This window comes from Habropoda laboriosa, unplaced genomic scaffold, assembly GCF_001263275.1.
Source record: "Habropoda laboriosa isolate 0110345459 unplaced genomic scaffold, ASM126327v1 scaffold64, whole genome shotgun sequence".
NCBI classification, from domain to species: Eukaryota; Metazoa; Arthropoda; class Insecta; order Hymenoptera; family Apidae; genus Habropoda; species Habropoda laboriosa.
In genome coordinates, this window is record NW_017100183.1 from 73,070 (window position 1) to 94,345 (window position 21,276).

Below are 21,276 nucleotides of genomic sequence, written 5' to 3' on the forward strand. Positions count from 1 at the left end.
GCCGCCGCCGAACCCGCGTTGAACATCGTCACTTGGGGCTTGCTATTCAAATGTAATGAACTTGAGAAATCGGGCGCTCTGGGATTCAATCTGGACATACTGACGGTGGTGTTCACCGAAGCAGACGGTGTCATCGTTTGCGTGAAATTCTGCATGTGAGGATGGAACGGGAGGAGGGGATGACCCTGCCCTTCATTCGGCACCATCTTCAGTAAGCTCGAGTTTACGTTCGGATGCTCATAACCGACGTTATTTCCTTTAAATAGACCTACGTCTAACGTTGGCTGCGACGTCGAGGCGATCACATGTGGTTGATGCGTGCTCGGGTTACGACTTCCTGTCAATTCTCCTTGAAATACTGGCCTGCTAAACTGCGCTCCCATCGTCGCTCCTCCCATCTCTATGCTTTGCTGAGGAATCACTGGTCGCGCTACAGCCAAACTACCAGGCGGCTTATTCGATAGAGGGTGTTCGCTGTAATTTCCAGACGATTGATACTGCGGCGGTTGAATAGGATTGTGGCTCGTGTTCGATGACACACCCCCACCGCTTCCTATGTTGTTCGCATTCGTGTTGGTTGTATTGTTCGATTTACTCGAAACTGGAGAACACATGGTCGTTCCTCGATATCCGGGAGCTTTCGAAGCGTCCACCTATAACGGTACAGCCCAAGAAAAAAGATAATCGTTAGAATAATTGTGCGTAGATCTGGCGCTGCTGCCGCCACCATAACTTGTTGTCTGCCATAAAACCGGCAGCGTAACATACACATTCGATACTAACCTGTGGAGGAACGCTGTCGATAAACTTGGACGAGGACGAGCCCGATATGTTCACGGAAACTCCACCGCCCCCAGCTACCGTCGCAAAATTCATACCTTTCTGAGCTTCGTTTTCCCGACCACCCCACATCGATTGTTGGGTAACTTTCGTAAAAGTGTCGTTGAACAGAGAATATTCTAGCGGTGTATTATTCGTCTGCTGCTGCTGCTGCTGCTGCTGCTGCTGTTGTTGCTGTTGTTGTTGTTGATGCTGCTGCTGTTGTTGATGCTGCTGCTGGTGCTGCTCTTGAATGATTGATGTGATGGGAGTGGAACTACGTGCTTGCTGTTGTTGCTGTTGTTGTTGCTGTTGCAACTGTTGCTGACACTGTGATACTATCGGCGGTGAAGGACTGACTCGAACCGACGAGTTCGAGGCAGTGGAGGCAACCGTACTTTCCGAACAGTATGCAACTACGGTGCTCGTAGCCGGTGATACCGCTGCATTCGAACCGGGGGAATAAGTAGATTTTCCAGAATAATGGGACACAATAGTTGGCGGGGCAGACAAAGTCGGCAGTGGTCGGCAGTGTTTTGGCGATGTACTGACTACAGACTGTTGAGACGAAGTCTGGGCCATTGCTGCAGCCGTAGCTGACATAACAGTGACTGTATTCGCTTGCAACGATTTTTGCTTGTTTACTGTAGTATGCGTGGATTGCATGACGGTAGTGGATGTATGCGTTGAGGCAGTGATTTCAGATAATTTCGCTGCAAACGTTTGCGTGGTACTCGTCGTAACAATCTTTGTTGCTCGTCCAGCAGTCATAATTGCACTCGTATACGACATCGTAGTCTTCGTGTTTGACGACGAAGCAGCCATCTGAGCTGCTACAGCTTGGGCTCGTTTTTCCGCTACAGAGAAAACGCAAAAATGTAAATCGTCTAAAACAATATAATTAAGATGATAATAGTGAACAAGTGCGCGGAGAGGAGGGACAGTCGATTAGTCGAATGTTTGAATGCAAGGCGAATAAGACAACGTGGGTGGTATTATATCGATGATAAAAATGGTAAAAGGGAGCTATAACATACCTGCAGCTACTAGCCTGGGTGCTGTCGCGCGTGGTAGAGGTGTGGGGAATGCCCCAGCGAGTTTAATGCTGGATGATGATCGAAGTGGGATCAATTGATTGACGGTAGAAACTCCAGACGTGTAACTAGATTTATTTATTTGCGTATTGTTGGAACTGGATGTTAAACTCGGAGGTTTACTTATTGGGCCCAATTTTGCTTTACTCGACTGAAATTGAAAGACGACACCGCGCCAAGTACCGTGTTAAAAAATGAATATTCTTCTACATATACATATATAAGTATCTTATTTGTATAGTCTTACAGCTACGGTTGAAATGGTTTTATCCCAAGATGAAGTTGTAACGATTGTGAGTTTTGATTTTGGAAGCATTTGCAATATATCAACATCCGGATCTTTAATAAGAGCAGCTATTAACGTATGAGCCTGTTTTGTAGCATCTGATGATCCTCTGAAAGTGGTAAAGTGAGAAAGTTGTAATAAATTACTGCGTATTCTTATTCGCTATTTCGCGATGCAAGTTTAATCATCGAACATCTAAAAGGAGGACCGCAAGAAAGGAGAAATAATCATCGAGCGCATACTTGATGGTGATTATTCGTTCGCCCTGACATTTGCTTTGCTTTTCCACTTCGATATGCGCCCCTGTTGCACCTCTAATAGCGTTTATATTGCATAAATCTTCCAGAGTCATCGGACTGTCCCCTATTTCAAATGTATCAACATTAACGTTAATATTAACGTTAACATTAATAGTAATAGTAATAGTAATATCTGTAAATCTCCTTACTTTCGTACAACTTCTTTCCAGCCTTCCTCACGTTTGCCAACCTGTTTAGGACTGGTTGTGTTGTTTGTCTTCGCACAACTACTCAATGTGTCTCCGTCGTATTGATTGTTGTATGATTTCTTCCCCTTGCCAGGCATGTACGTTTCATTTCCAGTTGCTTCGAAATCTTCTCTATCGGCAGGATGTCTCGACGATTCGAACACTAGTTGACCTTTTAATTTACGTTCGCTGCAATTTATAGTCGAGGACCTTGAACTCATCGTGGTACAAGTCGCCGCAGATGCGGATACGGTGGTATTAGCAACGTTAGCCATCATTCTTCTGAAATATATAAAATCATGAGAAATATCTTTGAGAATAATCCTATCTTTTTCCAAACTTACTTTTCGGACGCGTTATTCTGAGATTTTGTCGGTGTAATGGAATTTTGCGACAAACTAGTCGTTTGCGTAATAACCGACTTTGGAGATCTCTGCGGAGATGTATCTTTTTCATTGTTGCTAGGACTGTTGCTTTTCTTTTTCTTCTTCTCTTTTCTTTTCTCTCTTGCTTTCACGTCGTTACTGCTGCAGCTGCCTTGACTGTTTGCGTCGATTCCGCTATCACCCTCCTCCCTATCCGGATCTTCCGGACTTCTATTCACCGGAGATGGCATGCTGTCCATTCTTTCACAACCGTCGCCAGTTTCGTGTTCGCTATCGTCCGCCCTGTCGCATTCTTCATCTCCCGATTTCTTCCCATTTTCCTCTTTATCCTCATAGTTACTTTCATTTTTCTTGTACTCTTCGTGCAACTTTCGTTTCTCCTCTTTCTTTTCCAGTTTCTTCTTTTTCTTTCGTTCTCGTCTACGTGCAGCCGCCGCTTTTTTCGATTCTTCTCTAGTTTTCTCCATATCAAGTTCCTCCAATAATATAGTCGCGTTTTTATTCGCCTTTGCCGCTTGAGTTTCCTTCGCTGCTCGAATTACTTTTACACACTCCTGGCATTTTTCTAGAAGTTCTTTGTCGCTGACGGTAGCTATGTACCTCGTCATCTCCTGATCACTTGGAAACTGGGTAACGTGATTTACCATCCATTTAACAACCTTAATATGCCCCTTACGAAAAGCAGCCATCAAACAAGAGACCTGCAGTTTAAAAAAAAAGAAGAAAAAAACATTTTCAAAAACAATTTCGTTCGTATACACATTTAACTTGTTTAACCGTTTATCCTCGCATACCTTCCGATTGTCCTGTGAATCGATATCCGCACCAGCATGGTACAATAGATCAACCACGTTCAAGTGTCCACCATTTGCCGCTAACCATAATGGACTATTTCCCTTTTTGTTCTTCACCTCTACTTGAGTTCCTCTGCGAAATTCATAAATGACATGTAATACTACGTTTTATAGCCTTCCTCTCCTCTCCTCTCCTCTTCTTTTCTCTTCTCCAAAAGGGAAAGGGGACCACCACACCGCGATAGTACACGCAAACGCAAATTTTACCTTGACAATAATAATTCTACGAAACGGCAGTGTCCTTTGTCAGCAGCGATGGTAAGGGCAGTATCGCGAGATGACGGAACAGGAGTAGCATTTACGTCTGCACCTTTAGTAAGTAAAACACGTCCAACTTCTACGTATCCTCCGCTGGCTGCTTCCATTAATGGTGTTAAGCCGGTCTGTAAGTTTTTCATTTTTACCAATTTCAGGCGCATCTACGTATGATACCCCCACCCATCCAGTGCCGGTTCATACCTTAGCTCGATGTTCTACATTAGCTTTTCGATCGAGAAGAAGACTAACTACCTCGTGTCTTCCTTGAAAACACGCCAGTGTTAATGCCGTATTGCGATTCGTCTCTATTTGAGCGTTGATATCACTGCCCATATCCAATAACAACTTCACCGCCGCTACAATGGATTAGAACCCGATAACGATATGTAGTAACATCCAAGATTCAACTTGATAATAATGATACTTTTACAATAACAACTTTATTTATAATAAACATACCAACATGGCCATTCATAGCAGCAAGCATGAGCGGAGAAATACCTAATTTCGAGCCAGTTCGGGAATTAATTTCAGCACCATGACTAAGAAGAAGCTTTATTATATTAACGTAACCGCCAGATGCTGCAAGGCTCAAAGGTGTGTAATCAGAAACATTACGATGCTCCTTATTAGCATTCTGACTAAGCAGAAACTCTACCACATCGTATCTACCACCGCTGCATGCGAGAGATAGAGGTGTATCCTTGGTACGTTCAGACTGAGCCTCAATATCAGCTCCATGAGTCAAAAGAATCTGTACTACTTTCTGATGGCCCGCTGTTGCTGCCAATATAAGTGGGGTAAATCCCTTCTTGTCCCTATGCTCTGTAAAATGTATTGTCACGCAAATTTTTAACCATTTACCGACAACCACACCGATTTAACAAACATATCTATCTCGCACGTACGAGACGACGTTACGCCCATGAACCATACCTATATCCGCGCCGCGACTTAACAAAAGTTCAACAAGATCTTCGTGGCCACCGGCACATGCCAAAGTCAGAGCTGTATCATGGTTACTGTCCGTTTCGGAATCCACGTCCATACAAGAAAATGGTGCAGGCGGTACTTGACTAGTAGTGTAACCACCAACCGTTGGGACACCTGTTGTATATTGACCAGCAACTATATAATAATAATAATAATAAATTTCAATTATCAATTGGACTATTTCGTCTATCAATGATGACTCATTTATTACACGTCATTATAGATTATAGATAACATATGAAATATTTAAACATTCTTCTCTTCTGTTCGTGTTCAAGGTTCGCCTAATGAATATAATACAGAGGGAAAAAACAAAGATCTTTCACCTGTCGTTGGATCCAATTGATGATAGTTTTGACTGGGAAAATTAGGAGTCTGCTGTTGTTGGGTGTTGGCAGTTTGTTGTTGCTGGCATGACGGTTGCTGAGACAAAAGCGGATATCTTCCTTTTTTACCCTTACCGGTCGTTGGTGCTGTATAAACTTGCTTTTTATCCGAAGCGACAATCGTCGCAGCCGTTGTTGTTGCTGCTGGCGCTTGAGTTTGAGTAGCCACTTGAACCTGATTAGTACTACAGGCTGTTGACTGTGCATAACCATTCGTTTGATGGGATATGCTATCTATTATACCCGTTGCTTCTGTTACAGTTGGTAAAGCTTGTGTTGGAAATGCTAATCAGGAACGAACGAATATGTGTTCGAGTTAGGACTGGGTAACATACTTTAATTAACGATAATATAATACATGTATCCTGATCATAAGTAAAACTTACTTATTTGAGAAGATTGCAATAATAATTGTGGTTGAAAATGACATCGGAGGCCATCGAGATATCCTTCTTGATAATGTTGTTTTAAATGACCTTTATATGGGTTGTTTTGTAAAGCTGCTGTTATATCGGCTTGCATTTGAACGCCAGCATTAGTTACTTGAAGGGAAGGCAATGTCGGTAAGACATGATTAGTAAAATATTCTTGGGACGTATACGGGCTGGTCGTTTGCTGAACAATTTGCGTAGTTTGCAAATGTTGTTGTTGTTGTTGTTGTTGCTGTGGCGGCTGCTGCTGTTGTTGCTGTTGTTGCGGTTGTTGGGGCTGTTGAGAATCTTTGCCACTTGGCACATCTAGTCTTTTTAATTCAAGCTTGTCTTGATCTTCTGTCGCTATTTAATCAAACAATAGTTCGCATTCAGATACGTGAACGATTTCACGAAAGAAATCGAATTTTATTTAAATATCTACCATCAACAGTGTCATCGAAGCTGATAGATCGAAAGATTTCAAAAGCATCATCCAAAGGGATATGCGTGCCATCCTCTAATTTTATAACACTTTCGCTAGTACAAAGAGCTTTTGCTTTTTGAGCAGCAGCAACAAAGGGACAAGCTCCATCTCGATGCAATCTTGCTAACTCGGGATCTGTCTGCTCCGTCAGATTTTGAGTTGTCTGCTGCACAATTAATTTATTTACTTGGACATTTGTTTGTCTGCTTACTTACTGTGATATTAATTTTTATACAACATAAATACTTCCCAAAAGTAGTCAACAGTTACCTGGTCATGAAGATGATGAGTATGCGTAGGATGAAGGTGTGACATTAATTGTGTAGGCATAAGTATATTATTCCCATTAGCAGTCACAACTCCAGTCTGTTGTTGCTGCTGTTGCGGTTGTAATTGAGCTTGTGATTGCTGCGGTTGTTGTTGTTGTTGCTGCTGCTGCTGTACCTAGCCACACATATCAACATACGGTTTAATGTATTCAAACTGTACAGTTTTTTATTATGCACCAAAAGAAGAGTGAGTGATATGGAAAAAATCCAAAAGACAGGAAAGGAAAAGAAGTAAAAAAAGACAAAGCAACGGTATTAAAGAACAAACCTGCACTTGATCCAACTGTAACTGTAACTGTTGATTGAGTTGCTGCAACTGATGTACTTGTTGAACTTGATAAGAATGTTGTCGTTGTTTCTGCTGGTACTGCTGTTGAAGTCCAGCCATCAAGGTAGCCTGTTGCTGCTGCTGCTGCTGCTGCTGCTGTTGTTGTTGTTGCTGTTGCAATTTTCCACCCACTACACTAGATGTAGCTTTCCGGATATTTTTGCCTTCCTTCTTAGAAACAGGTTTAGCTTTCGGGCGATCACTTATAGCGGTGTTCTGACTAACATCACTACTAGCGGTAATAGGCTGGGAAACAGCCATGACGGCTGGAGGTGTAGATATGCTTGGAGGACTTGGGGATGTTGTTGAAGAGATATTTGAAGTAACCAACGGAACGGGCGATGTAACAGGTATTGTTGCAAGAGAAAGAGGCGGAGAAGTAGGAAAAGCGTTTGCCGTAGGAAATGTTTCCGATATGGATGGAGCCAAAGATAACTGAGCTTCTTGTGCAATTCGTTTCCCTCTGAGAAATGCATTATACAACGACATTGCCTGGCTGGTGCCTTGATGAGTCAATGAATTTCCGGACATGCCACTTGTACTGCAAACTAAACCTTTCGATCAAAAGCACCGTTATTAGAAATATTTCACAGACATAGTTAAATCAACTATGAAGATCAAATGTCAAGAAATGTGTTTCAATGTATATACCTGGCGACAACGTATCTGGTTCGCTAGAATCTTCCTGTTGTTGTTGTTGTTGCTGTTGTTGTTGTTGTTGAGTAACGACAGAATTTCTTGAACCAGAGAACAAGTGCGCTGCTCCCTTGATTTGGAGTTCTCTTTCCACCCTCTAAACATTCACAATACCAAACGTATTATTATGATGTTATACATATATAACAAATCTTGTGCTTAAATTAATCGGTAAATATTTACTTGTAGTTCCTCGAGAATTTGTTGCTTATGAAATATCTGTTCTTGTCGAGTGTTCTTTCGGCTTTCAGAAACGCTTAATCCTGGTGTTGGCGCTTGCGCTGGAGCAGGACTAAGACTGATGTTGGGTTCTGAGAGATTGGTAAATCCTCCACTGCCTTTATCCAAAATATTGGTATCGTCTTTAGTTGTTACAATTGATTCCCCCGCGGGCTGAGAGCGAACTTGTTGCGCCTCGGCAGAGGTAAGACTCATATCGGGCATCATAGTTACCGATCGATTTTTTCTTAATAATGACTTTTGCGTATTATATTTAGGTTGAAGATTTTGCCCTTGTGACTGATCTGCAGCATGTTGTTGCTGTTGTTGATGCGATTGTGGTTGAGTGGATGTGTGTTGTTGATGAGGCACATGTTGTTGGTGTGTTATATGCTGCTGCTGCTGTTGATGGTGCGCTTGCTGTTGATGTGGCTGCTGCTGCTGCTGCTGCTGCGATTGCTGTTGCTGCGGTTGCTGCTGCTGCTGTTGTTGCGGAAGCAACATAGGTGTAGGTGTTGCATTATGCGGTGTACTCATCATAATACTGTGAGGATAGTCCAATAGAAGTTGAACTACATTAGTATGTCCACCTTTTGCGGCTTCTATTAACATGGTAGAGTTATCCTATAACAAGATTTAAAATTTTATCATGCTGATATAAAGATAAACTTAACGATAAAATTATAGTGTTACTGGATAATTATGTTACACACCTTCAGTTTATGAAACGGATTTGCAGATTGTGCGAGCAAAAGTTCTACAACAGCAAGATGTCCGCCAGCACAAGCCAGCGAAAGAGGAGTGTGATCGTTGTTCGTTGTTTGCCTATTAACGTCCGCACGTTTCGATATAAGAAACTGAACTGTACAGAGATGGCCGGCTCTACATGCCTTCATTAGCGGTGTTCTTCCACCTTCTGATTCGTGCTCCTATATGTATACACGTGTGTATATGCAAAAAGAGAGAACAACACAATGTGAGTATTATAAAACGAGTCGACAGCATGTGTTTCTTACTATTTCTTTTCATCAATGAAAAACGTACTAAATCGGCACCAAACTGAAGTAGGAGATCCGCAACATCGGTATGACCATTTTCACAAGCATACGTTAATGCGGTATCTCCCGTTTGCGTTTGAGCATGGACATCTGCTGCAGATTCAAGTAAATAACGAACGAGTTCTAAATGACCTTCTTGCGCAGCTTCCATTAGAGGAGTAGAAGCCCCCAACTCGATGTCAGCTCCTGCTTTAATTAGAAAATCAGCAACTTCCAAAAAGCCACCGCAACAAGCTAAAGTAAGTGCTGTTTCCTGAGTCTCCTCTGTTTGAGCATTGATGTTCGCTCCTACGTCAAAAGATATAGAAATATTATCCAACAATTTCTCACATGCAATAGTTGCATCTTCTTTGAAGATATCGACGATTATGATGTACCTTGACTTAAAAGTAACGCAACCATTTCTTCGTGACCCTCGCGTGCCGCTTCCATTAACGGTGTATAACCTTCGTCGTTTACTTCCTCGATATTAGCTCCTCGCTCGAGCAAAAGCATAGCGAGATCAACGTGACCTCCACAAGCAGCCAAAGTTAATGGAGATTCAAAACTGTCTGCTGGCATATTCACCTGCGCCCCCGAATCTAATAGTAAACGAGCTACTTCTACATGACCATCCATCGACGCTTCCATGAGGGCAGTGTGCATTTCGTCGGTTTTGTGCTCCTAGAAAATTAACGGTTTCACGATTTCGTTTTCGCTCCTTTTTTTTTTTGTTTTGTTTTCGAAACATATGGTGATCGCCGAAATAATTAAGGCCTTATCGAATTATACCTGATCTGCGCCAGCTTCCAACAAGAAGCGAACCATTTCTAAATGACCTTTGTAACAAGCCAGTGTTAGCGCGGATTCTTTAAATTCATTGGAATGAGTATTAATTCCAGCGCCATTTTCCAGCAAGATCTTGGCTACTGCAACATGCCCAGCACTAGCTGCTTCCATTAAAGGTGTATGACCATTTTCATTGTGCTCTTCCACATTGGCACCTGCTTCTAACAGTACCCGCACTACCTCCTCGTGACCACCCGCACAGGCATACATAAGGGGTGTGTTACCTGAAAATATGTTATGTAGTTTTTAACACATGAATTACTTAGAATCGATGTGTTAATGCAAGAGTATAATTAACAGAAACAGCAATGCGAATTATATATATTACAACTGCGAGTATCATTTAATTATGCTTTGTACCTGAAGTAGATTGAGCATTAACATCAGTTCCATGAGCAATAAGCAAGCTTACAACATCTACATGCCCTGCGCTGGCAGCTTCCATCAAAGGGGTACAATCCCCTTTTATCCCACGATCCTCTACGTTTGCATTCATTGCCAGAAGTACCTGTTTATAAAGGAAATATACCAAAATGATGTCTCCTATTTTTCCGTATGGTATACCAAATGGAACACAAAAAAATATTAAATTGTTTCTTTTTCCTTTATTTTATTTTTCATATTGTGTATATTCATATGCAGAAGACGACTTCAGAAAATAATAGATACATATTCACTTTCTCCTGCAGGTGTTTAAAACATGAATAAAAAGTCAAATAAAATTGAAACAAACCTGAGCAAGTTCGTAGTAACCAGCTGAGCAGGCGAGAGAGAGCAAACTCTCTCCCTCCTCTGTAGTCTCGTGAACACTGCGTCCTTCTGTTAATAATTTCCTAACAGTACCTACGTCGCCGTCAGTGCAAGCCTCTACAAGAGAGCGCTTTTCGTTTTGTGTGCGTGGATTATCGCTGCGCATACGTGTTAATGCAGCTGCTGCTTCATCTAATGCACAAGTAACACTAGATGTTATGCGACGGAGCACTTCGTGATCAGGCAAGTGCTTTCCATCACCTGATGACAACTTGCCAATACTAGCAATTTCCAGAAAAGACTCTAATTTAGCCTGAGTCGCAAGATCCACAGATCTCTCTGAATCTTCGGAAGTTAACAGGAACTTGGACGACTCTAAATGATGACCTTCGTCTAATTCGACTTGATCAATTGCAAAACACTCCACCTGTAAGTAACAGAATATTTTTTTCGATAAAATTAAACTGCATGTAAATAATTAATGAACAATTTAATCAAGACTTACACAAATATGCAAAATGTTGATTGTACGATATAAATGTATTATACCATATACTAATCATTTTAATGAACAAACAAATGATATGAAAGTATGTTGTAGCAAGGATATTGCCTACACTTGTTTACAACATATGCTTTTATTATTATTTGCTTATTATTTTCTCTTTTTATTTTTGCATTCAACTTTATAATTAAGCATGAAAGGATGAACTATTAATTTGTGTTGTATGGTTATTATAATAATCTACCAAAAAACACAATGTTCATTTTATGCATGTAAATACAGTACATAGACTATACGGGTAGAAAATCATTTCTAATCTTTACACAAAAAGACACAAAGAAGTTGTAAAAATGAATTTAAAATAATGCCAAGTCATTTTTTCTTAATATTTGCATTTCACTTAATTCTTATGGTTCATCGCCAGAGTAAACTTTAAAAATTATTGAAATCACTAGGTTAATCGCACAGTTTATCTATACCTATATAAATATAATAAATTAGTTTTACGTGTAAAATATTTATGGTGAAAGCTTGACGAAGAAACAAGAATAGTTGTAATTGAGGTTATCGTATAATACAAAATTCCCCATTCTCCCACTTGGAAAAAAGTGGATAACAAAAAGAAAGAAAAATAAAGAAAAAGAGAAAAGAAATGGTACATATATAAATATCCAGGGAACAATGTGAAAAATTAGGTGAAATGAATACTGCTGAGAAAATATTAGTCAAACATGATGAAAAAATGGAGAAGAGAAATTAAGTATAAGCTACACGGATTGTAAAAATTGTACAATACGGAAAAAAAAGGAAGGAAAAGAAAAGAAAAAAAATAGAACAGTATCTTTGCAGTATAGAGCAAGTTCAAAATCAAATCTTTCAAAACGTTTCTAAAAACAAGCTAGCATTTCTAGATAATCCAAATCATAGTACGTACATCTCGCGTAGAGGTCATATCCTCTTGCGCGACGAATGGAAACCGATGAGACATAAACGCAAATCAGAAGGGAGGTGAAAGTATTATATCTTCTCTAAGCGATTAAAACCGCTTGCCAGTGAACAGAGGCATAAGAACAATGTGCAGCCATTCCAAGAAGGACGAAACTGACACTTCCTTGCTATACTTTCTGCATGCGTACCTAACGCGTCCCGTTTGTTTTATCGAAATCAAAGAAAAAAGTTGTAGAAAAAAAAAAGAACTCCGTGTAAGAAACGCTGTTGGTAGAATATAGAATAATATGGTGGCTCTGCTCTCCACAATTTCCACGCCACGAACACGAGCGACACAGGAGAACCGAACAGCCGGCAAGACAGAGGCAAGGATAGAGCTGAAACTTCGTTGACAGTACTACAGAAAGAATTAACTGTTACAATAAAGGTAGAAATACACCTATAGACGTATAGAGAAGGTAAAGAAACGACCAGGCAGGCAAGCAGGCTCACGAACTCGCACGAATACGCGAGAAACACGGCCGAAGAGAACTCCGCTGGGTGGCGCACAACGTAGTGCAAGCGGACGTAAAATAGCTGCACACATACAAGTGCGTATATAGCAGGGACACGCGAGTGTTCGCGCGGGCGAATGTACTACATGCGAATTTACTAGCGCAGTGAAAAGTATATGTACACGCACAAAACATATGCATGTACGTGCATAAACGCCTACTTGTATAAACATATACACAGGCGTACACGTGCGTGCGCACGCGCTTGATTATGCAGTGCAGCTAACCAGAGTGCTTCACCCAGCGTTTGCACATATACGTTCATAGAAGTTACGTGAAATTATAAAACAGAATAAATGTTGGACAATTTTTTCAATTGTTCAACACATCGCCCACTTTGTATACAGTTTGATTTATTATCGATTGATTGCAACGGTCGATAAATTTTCGGTAATATTCAAAGAGGATAGATCGGTAAGATAGATGAAAAAATCCAAGAAAGATGACAAGTATACTTTGGAAAACAGAGAAACTGTATAATTGTGTTACGCGTAGACAATACGTTGTAACGTTCCAATAGCTATTAACGCATACATTTCGATTATATAACGTCCCTACGTGAATTCACTTCTAGTTTTGTTTTTTTTTCTCTTTTCCTTTCATCTTTTATGAAACATCTATAAAAAATTTATTTCTCTGCAGTGGTTAATTCAGCGGTAATACTACTAACATTTCAAGCTCAAAATCGAATTTAAATTTCGTGAAAGCAAAGGTGACAATTGCCTTTCTTTTTTCTCTTTTCCCCTTTATAAATTATCCATCGTTCTCGGTTATACATCCGCGTGTAAATACTTACTTGACTACAAAATACTAAACGGTGTGCGACAGTTCTGTATTGTTTTTCAACACGTCAAGGATATATGTGCGTTAAAGGTTATAACTTGGTGGTGTATCTTCTTCTAGCGAAAAATGCTGTTTCTTGTTCTTCGAATTTTTATTTCAACATAAATGCAAAAATATGTAAAGATGGAAAATTAGGTACAAGAATTGACGTTGAAAACTAAAATGTTTCTTATTCGATCACATTGGATTGCTTACACTGTAGTAAGATTATAATAAAGGGATATACAATGAAATTGGAAAATGTCAAACAAGATTAACATCTATTCGAGTAGATTTCATGAAAAGCTGACGTGTGCGTGCGCGCACACAGCACCATGCCGCGCGCGCGTACATACACATCCTCCTTATATACACGTACACCACACATGTATATGAATGCATGTACGCGAGCGTGTGTGGTGTGTACACAACCACATTCGTGCATATGTACATATGACAGGTAGGAGTGAGAACAACTGTATGTAAGAAAGAAGAAGAAGAGCAGAGTATTGCGAAAAAAAAAAGACGAGGTGTGCGTGTGCGTGTATGATGCGTGTGCGTGCATACATGCGTGCGTTCAACCTCTCTCTCGGATTGTACGAATATCTAATTCACGACGTGGCATGTTCTTTCAACTTGATTTACCTCTGGAACACTGTCCTCTTCGCTCTCCGACGAGTCTGCCATAAAGCGTGGCTGCAACTCGGAGAAGGTTTCGGTCTCTGATTTCGTGGGACTGGAGTTCGAAGACTGGGGAGTCGACGACGTCTTTCCAATGTCGTGGTGAACGCTTGCTGATTTCTCGTGCTTCTGACTATCCGAGGTCGTTCCTTGTGCTACATTCTGCATCTTTACCTTCCAGATGAATCATATGATACTAAGGTATCGTTCCCGTGTCGCGAAACACACACAGAACACTTGCTTTTCAATAATAATCTCGAGCACGATCGCCGTCATTCACGTAAGCTAACACCCGCCATTTCTACTATGGCCGACATCGAGTCTCCCGGATACCTCTTCAACCATCTATATGATTTCATACGATTCGTCGTGCCATCTTTCGTTTTCTGTGGCGGGTAATTTGGATTCATTTCTTTTCCTTTTTATAATTCCATTTTCCAATGATTATAATTGAATGTATAGAAAAGAAGAGAAAAAGGTAAGAACGTAAAATAGTCTAAAAATAATTTGTTTGCTTTCCCTTTCCATTCTTTCGCTTTTTCTTTGCACGTGATTTATGAAATAGAAAGAAAAAATATATATATGTATGTATATATAAATGAAATATTGTAATATAACATAATATATAGTGAACAATAAGAATTACTTTTATACAAAATAATTAGTTTTATTGTAGAATAATACAAAGATATATTAATAGGAAAAATGCTTTTTTTATTTCAATATATCAACAAGTGGTACTTGTAGGTGTCTATAAGAACGATTCAATATCGATTTCTAATGCAGAACACGGTATATTTAGATCAAATCTTGAAATTACATCTGGATGTAGAACTCCCATCTTTCCGATCACTTTGCCGTAACATAATATTTCCGCGCAACGATGGGGAAAGAAAGTGGGATCTGGAAAAGTTATATAACCATATAACTTGAGTCTTCTTATATTGTCACATAATTTTTATAATAAAATGCTCTTGCACATGATGCTTTACCGTCGACAGCACGAAGATAATATCCATGTTCGTTTTTGTTAGCATTCCATGGCACTTCCAAAACTTGTAACATTCTATCTAGTAAGCCATGAATTATTTCAAAACCATCTGATTTATTACAATATACAGCGCATATGTGTCGATTATTACGTGCACCAACTTCTACGTTGCTATCTTTTAATATAACGTCGGAAACTTCGAATAACTTGTATGGAAGGGGCATCTTTTTGTTCGCAACTAGTGTTTTTAGCAATCCGGGTAGAAGTGTGGTACGTGCAACCTACAACATTGTCTTATGAAACAGAATACGAACTTTCGTTATTATCTGAAACTTAATATCTCTGAAATTTGTACATACCTGAAATTCTAACGTTTTAGGATTTGATATATGAACCGCCGGTATACTTGTCAGATCGTAGCCCAATTTATCCGCTATATCTTCGCGCGAACACTTTAAACAGAAAGACTTGACTTAATTGTAATTGTAATTATAATTATAACTCGTGCAATTTATAAAACTGCTGATAAATATTTCACATACCAATGAAAAAGTGAATGCTTCTGTGAATCCAGTACAAGCCAATTCTGTGCGTAATTGATCGGACAATTTATTAAGCGGAAACTAAATTTCAGATGTAAAAAGAAAATGCTTGTAGCTAATTTTATTTCTTATGTAGCTTTTAAAAATTAGGCTTGAGAATCGATAGAATTTATTGTTACCTCTTCCGCGATGGTAGATAAGTACGGTATAGTTTTCTGAACATTATTATATCCATATGCTATGGCAATATCTTCATAAATGTCACATGCATGTATCACATCGTGCCTTGTGGGAGGAACTTCAACGTGCAATTGATTACCTTTTATAATGGACGCTTTTAATGACATTCTAGAAAGCAAATTAGCTAATTCTTCCGCAGTTTGTTGTACACCGATATATTTTGTTGCTTTTTTACAATTAATTTCTTCAATTCGATATTTCAAGTCGGGATAATGGAATACTTGTTTATTAGGATACACGATTTCCACCATTTCTATTGTATATTTTGTTTTACAATACTGACTAAAAGCACAAACAACTGTATCCAGTACTACCTTTGCCTAAAAGTTTTTCCATCTTCGCCATTAGTTCACCTACTCTAAATATACAAAGAATATTAATTTCATGCTTACCTTTGTTAAATCTGTTGCAGTACATTCGATTAATATATTTTTTGTATTGAGTGTGATTTTTGAATGATCACCATTGATAATAGGTGGAAGAGATAAAATGATTCCATTTCTGTCCTGTACTATAGGATAGACTGAACTATCTTTTATAATATGGAGGTACTGCTTTAATTGTGTATGATTCTGAAAAAAATTCTTCTATATAAAAATCTTTCTAAAAATCTACATTAGGGGTATATTGAAGTTTGAAAACATATACAGTGTATAAATTTATAATTTCTTCTCCTGTGTATTCCTTATCTTGATTAAGTGGTTTGAAATAAATGTTGGTTGGTGATTTTGCATCATATGAGAATGGACCTTCTACAGTATCTAAATCATGAGTTCCAATCGATACTAAAGTTCGTTTTCTACATATATTCTGATGTAATTTTTCCTGGAGATCGATGAAACTATTGTAAGAATCCTTTGTCAATGTAACATCACGTAATACAGCTGCAACAATATGCCCCCTGACTTTTAAGCACTAAAATATATGATAGATACCCTTTTTTATCAAATCAACCTCTTCTCTTTCTAATTCCAACAACAATAATAATTTGAATGGTCTCACCTGCTTCGTCATAATAATCTTTTGTGCACCTGTATTTGGTAATATTACCATATATCGTGGTATATCCAATCTATTTAAAACAAATTTCTTAAATGAACACAGGAACGATATATAAATTATATAAATTTGCACCTAATGTTCTAATATTGCATGGCAATAAATCTCTCTTGAATGGACAGATATATTAATAAAGTAATTTATCATTATTTTTTTAACATATACGCTTGTACAATATGTATGTATGAAAAAATGTAAGAATGATAATGCAAAGAACAAGGAAACTATATACCAAATATACATACTGCTTTAAGAATATGAGAAGTCCAAGAGTTAAACCTTCTAAGCATAATAAGTCATATCTGTTTGCTGGTATATCAATTTTATATATAACTTCCTCCGATGCTTCTGCGCTATGATCTAAACCTTGTTCCTTTGTTATCATTTGTTTCTCTGTTGTCTAAAGATTAAAAATTAACTAATATTATGCTTAAGATGTGGAGATGTAGTAGAAATGATTTTTCATGCACATTCAATGGTATTAGCTAACTTAGGAGTTTCATACCACTTCGTCCAGTTCCAAACCGAATTTGAAGCATAAGTCTTGGAACTCGTCATCCGCTAAAATTGTTATTAAAACAGATTACTTTATATGCATTATGTTTAAAGAGTTCACATCATGTAAAATCACTGATTAAAGTGAATTAATATTCTGTGAAGATGTATAGTCAGAAATTATATAATTTTGAAGGAATAATGTAATTATTTAAAGTGGTCATTGTTTGAACATTTATAACTTACAATATACTTTGCCTAAGGTTTCAAACAATAATTCACGCTTGATATTAATAGTCGGCATTTTTGTGTAGTAAACACTTTCGATATGTTATTACTATAATAACACGGTGCTTTATTTCATAAATAAATTTTTTGCATATTTTTAATATTATAAATTAGAAACGGTTACAACGATCATCCATTGGTTAGAAAAAGAATTTGAGGTTATAGCCAAATTTACATACTAGAGAGCAGCATTGTAGACGTCGTAAAATGAAGTAAGGAGTCTCCGTCCTACCACTTTCACTTTTTTCCAGTACTTAAGTTTAAAATTGGGCAAATTGGTAACTAAAATCCATAAATTTTCATAAACATGTAAAAACGTTTGATAAGAATTTTGCAGCTGTTCCAAAATTTTTTTCTACTATTTTGTTTAAGTATTAAATTTTATTTTTAAGAAAATTATAACATATTTTAACAAATTATACATCCTCCCCTGTATTTCACATGAGAAATGTTAGTTTTGTGAAGTACATTATATTGAAGATAACATGAAAAGTTGTTATCAAAGACTCGAAAAAGAATGGCTCCCTCAATGAATCAGTGAACTGATCATTCTAAAACAAAATAGAAAACATAAAGTGCTATATATTTTTTCAATAGAAACATTATATTTTAATATTTAAATAGAAACATAATCATAATATAAATACTTATTAGTCTTCTCACACTTACCCATACAGATAATAGAAGAAAGATAAAAGATAAAATGCAAGTTTACTCCAACCTTCCCTTTGATGAAGCTTGAGAGCTTGAGCACTCATTATACTGGTTGGATCATAAAGACCTGGTTTAGACATTACAGGCCTATGATAATATTGCCATAAATGATATGCTATTAGTGGAATATTTAAGAGCAATGAGAACCATTGTCCACTTATTAAAAATAAAACGTTGATTAAAATATGTAATCCATATTCTGGAATAACAAGCTGAAATATAAGTGTAGTATCATTGCAATTTTGTTTGATCTTTTCATTATTGATTTTGTCAAAATAGAAACCCAATTTCAGAGTCTTACCAAATTTAAAGTATTACATTGTTCAATAGGATTTTTATAACCAGTCTTTAATTCATCAAATGCAATAACCTGAAAAATATAATATCTTTAATTACAAACGCATCATTTTACATTTGAAACATTGAGGTTAAAAATAGTTCACATTGAACAGTCTCATTGACATTCTAGTTATTGTTTTATCTTAATGCTAGTTATCGTAGTTTGTAAATAGCACATACATGAAATATTGCGAAAAATATTAAAAAAGCATCTACAATTAAAGCCACGATATACGAAAAAGCGGGCAAACTGAACGCCATTGTAATAATAACTGTACGCGGTGGTAGTGTCAGACGATTCGACGAGTATATGTAGATTAAATTGACTTATGAATTAAGAATTGTATTTTGAATGAATATTCATACGTTATACCTATTTATGGTTTTATTGCCTTTTTTCACATTTGGTTGTGAGATGCACTCCAAACGTTGCCATTGTGGGATGCGTTGTAATTTCTATTTATAAATTAAGTAGGTAAAAATACAGCTTGATAGCAAACAATTTTATCAAAATAAACACAAACTTGCACTAATGTATTAATTCCTTTTATTAAGTCATAGAGCAAATATTGTTTTTTGACAATTCGTCGAAATATTTTTACATAACTTTTGTAACATTTGTTATGTTAAATTTGATTTTTACGCTCAAATACTATATTTATTTCTATAATTACGCATACAGTGAAGAAATAATTATGAAGGAATTATATCAATAAAATATCATTTTACAAAATTATAATAACAAAAAGAGATGAAAAAAAAAAACAAATTTGTACATGTAAGTTTTGAAGGCAACGCTAGATTTACCTAAAGGAAAAAAATTTCCAATGGGATATCGTTCATATTATATGGAGCATCGAAAAGTATACAATGTGATATACATATTAGATAATGATGTATTTACAACTATAATATTTTATTAGATGCATACTATTGATATTGATCACGTTATAAATACTTCAAATGCAACTATTATATAGTTCTTGTTAACGCTTCAGCTTCATATGTATGCTTTAATTCTGTTTCGAATCGTTTTACTAATCTTTCTTCATCTGTATTGTTCCATTGGTTATTACTGTTTGCAAGTATTTTCCTTTTAGGCCATAATGTATGCCTAATATGTTCATAATGTCCATCTATTTCCTTAAATGCATTTAGCAGAAATATTGCAATTATTATAGTGAGAAAACCACAAGATGAACCTAAAATGTCTTCAATGCTCATATTTTCCCATTCTCTGAATAATATGGCAGATGCGATTATTACTAATGTTGTAAAAAATACATAATAAATTGGTGTCACAATTGTAGTTTCAAATAGGTCAAGTGATCTATTTAAATAGTTCATTTGTATGCTAACACAGATTATAATGCTAAATAAGAAAGTCCAAGTTAACCAGTTTGTGAATCCATTATTAAGACTGGTAATAGTTTCCTTCAATGCCAGTCCTAGCCCTTTGCAACTCATAACGGTCAACGAACCAACTGATGAACACAGAAAGATATATACCATGATATTTTGTTTTCCATAAGCAGGACCCAAATAAAAGATGATTAAAAAAGTAGACATTATCACAAGTAACACATAAATGATATATCCTGGATGTTTAACTTTATCCAACAATTCCTTTAACGTACTGATTTCTTCTGATTTTGGAGAATGAAATACAAGAACTGTAGAACCCAAGATGCACAAAAAACAACCAATCTGGAACCAATATATACATACATATAATGTTATATCTACTGTTACATGGCCATAAATACAATATTACCTTTCCTAGCAGATTAAGTTTTTCATTCAGGTACCTTGATGCTAAGATTGCAGATACTAATATGCTGAGTGCTCCTAATGGGGTAACCAATGAAGCTGGTGCAAATGTATAAGCAGCAAAATTAGTTGCTTCTCCTATACCCACTTTGAAGCGAATAATATTACTTTTAATAGCAATACTTTGAACACATACCTACATCACACGCAAATATTTTTTGTTTTACGTACTTGAAAGAAGACCAACCCACCATAACCATTCCTCCAAATATCCAAACCCTCCAGATGAAGCTCGTAATGCACCGCATTTTTGGAGACGGATCAGAGCTTTTTTTTTAATAATAAAACTAGCACCTACATAATTGGAACAGTATACAATAATCAACGTAAACAGCTTCTCAACCAATCTCTGAACAAAATTGTTAAATGTCGACTAACCTATAAAACAGCTAGAAATAGTTACCAATCCTAAACCTATGTAGAAGTCTGTTTCATCGTATAATTTTGCGTCAACCAAATTTTTTGTTGTAGTGTTCATGTTCAGATTTTAATTTCAACAATATTACTCTACTAAAGATATACACTTCGCGATATGTATTGCTAAATTTTTATATATTTTCTAAACATTAGAATCAAACATGAAATAATACATTTTGTCTT

At 37.2% G+C, this 21,276-nt stretch overlaps 4 protein-coding genes across 5 annotated transcripts in view; all 4 read right to left on the bottom strand.

Moving 5' to 3' along the window:
- LOC108579118 (ankyrin repeat domain-containing protein 17) overlaps positions 1–14,470 on the bottom strand; it is a 15,844-nt gene extending 1,374 nt beyond the window's left edge. Inside the window, 27 exon segments of the mRNA XM_017942568.1 lie at positions 1–653; positions 784–1,676; positions 1,857–2,064; positions 2,161–2,308; positions 2,442–2,530; positions 2,532–2,562; positions 2,648–2,968; positions 3,031–3,773; positions 3,867–3,999; positions 4,134–4,309; positions 4,386–4,540; positions 4,644–5,009; positions 5,121–5,312; positions 5,504–5,848; positions 5,950–6,339; positions 6,419–6,626; positions 6,731–6,904; positions 7,058–7,671; positions 7,769–7,910; positions 7,997–8,656; positions 8,746–8,961; positions 9,077–9,378; positions 9,468–9,753; positions 9,862–10,142; positions 10,279–10,426; positions 10,652–11,095; positions 14,143–14,470. Of these exon segments, the coding sequence (XP_017798057.1) occupies positions 1–653; positions 784–1,676; positions 1,857–2,064; positions 2,161–2,308; positions 2,442–2,530; positions 2,532–2,562; positions 2,648–2,968; positions 3,031–3,773; positions 3,867–3,999; positions 4,134–4,309; positions 4,386–4,540; positions 4,644–5,009; positions 5,121–5,312; positions 5,504–5,848; positions 5,950–6,339; positions 6,419–6,626; positions 6,731–6,904; positions 7,058–7,671; positions 7,769–7,910; positions 7,997–8,656; positions 8,746–8,961; positions 9,077–9,378; positions 9,468–9,753; positions 9,862–10,142; positions 10,279–10,426; positions 10,652–11,095; positions 14,143–14,346 (8,522 nt within the window). The 5' untranslated portion in view covers positions 14,347–14,470.
- Positions 14,471–14,929: 459 nt separating this feature from the next.
- On the bottom strand, positions 14,930–18,051 carry LOC108579203 (phenylalanine--tRNA ligase beta subunit). Of its 2 annotated transcripts, none has more exons than XM_017942677.1 (11): positions 17,973–18,051; positions 17,516–17,571; positions 17,256–17,410; positions 16,954–17,023; positions 16,600–16,866; positions 16,344–16,523; positions 15,891–16,271; positions 15,712–15,792; positions 15,529–15,621; positions 15,171–15,450; positions 14,930–15,081 (listed from the first exon to the last, which is right to left on the bottom strand). In XM_017942677.1, the coding sequence occupies exons 1-11, from the start codon at positions 17,983–17,985 to the stop codon at positions 14,930–14,932; spliced, it is 1,728 nt and encodes a 575-aa protein (XP_017798166.1). In that variant the 5' UTR covers positions 17,986–18,051. The 2 variants fall into 2 exon arrangements, with proteins under 2 accessions (XP_017798166.1, XP_017798165.1); XM_017942676.1 differs by lacking the exon at positions 17,973–18,051 and adding an exon at positions 17,752–17,908.
- Positions 18,052–18,311: 260 nt separating this feature from the next.
- On the bottom strand, positions 18,312–19,107 carry LOC108579242 (protein cornichon). Its single transcript, XM_017942725.1, has 4 exons — positions 19,027–19,107; positions 18,809–18,877; positions 18,463–18,719; positions 18,312–18,344 (listed from the first exon to the last, which is right to left on the bottom strand). Exons 1-4 carry the CDS (start codon positions 19,105–19,107, stop codon positions 18,320–18,322), a joined length of 432 nt encoding a protein of 143 aa, XP_017798214.1. The 3' UTR covers positions 18,312–18,319.
- Positions 19,108–19,818: 711 nt separating this feature from the next.
- On the bottom strand, positions 19,819–21,154 carry LOC108579239 (magnesium transporter NIPA2). Its single transcript, XM_017942721.1, has 4 exons — positions 21,055–21,154; positions 20,848–20,970; positions 20,621–20,763; positions 19,819–20,553 (listed from the first exon to the last, which is right to left on the bottom strand). Exons 1-4 carry the CDS (start codon positions 21,152–21,154, stop codon positions 19,819–19,821), a joined length of 1,101 nt encoding a protein of 366 aa, XP_017798210.1.
- Between the last annotated feature and the right edge of the window lie 122 nt (positions 21,155–21,276).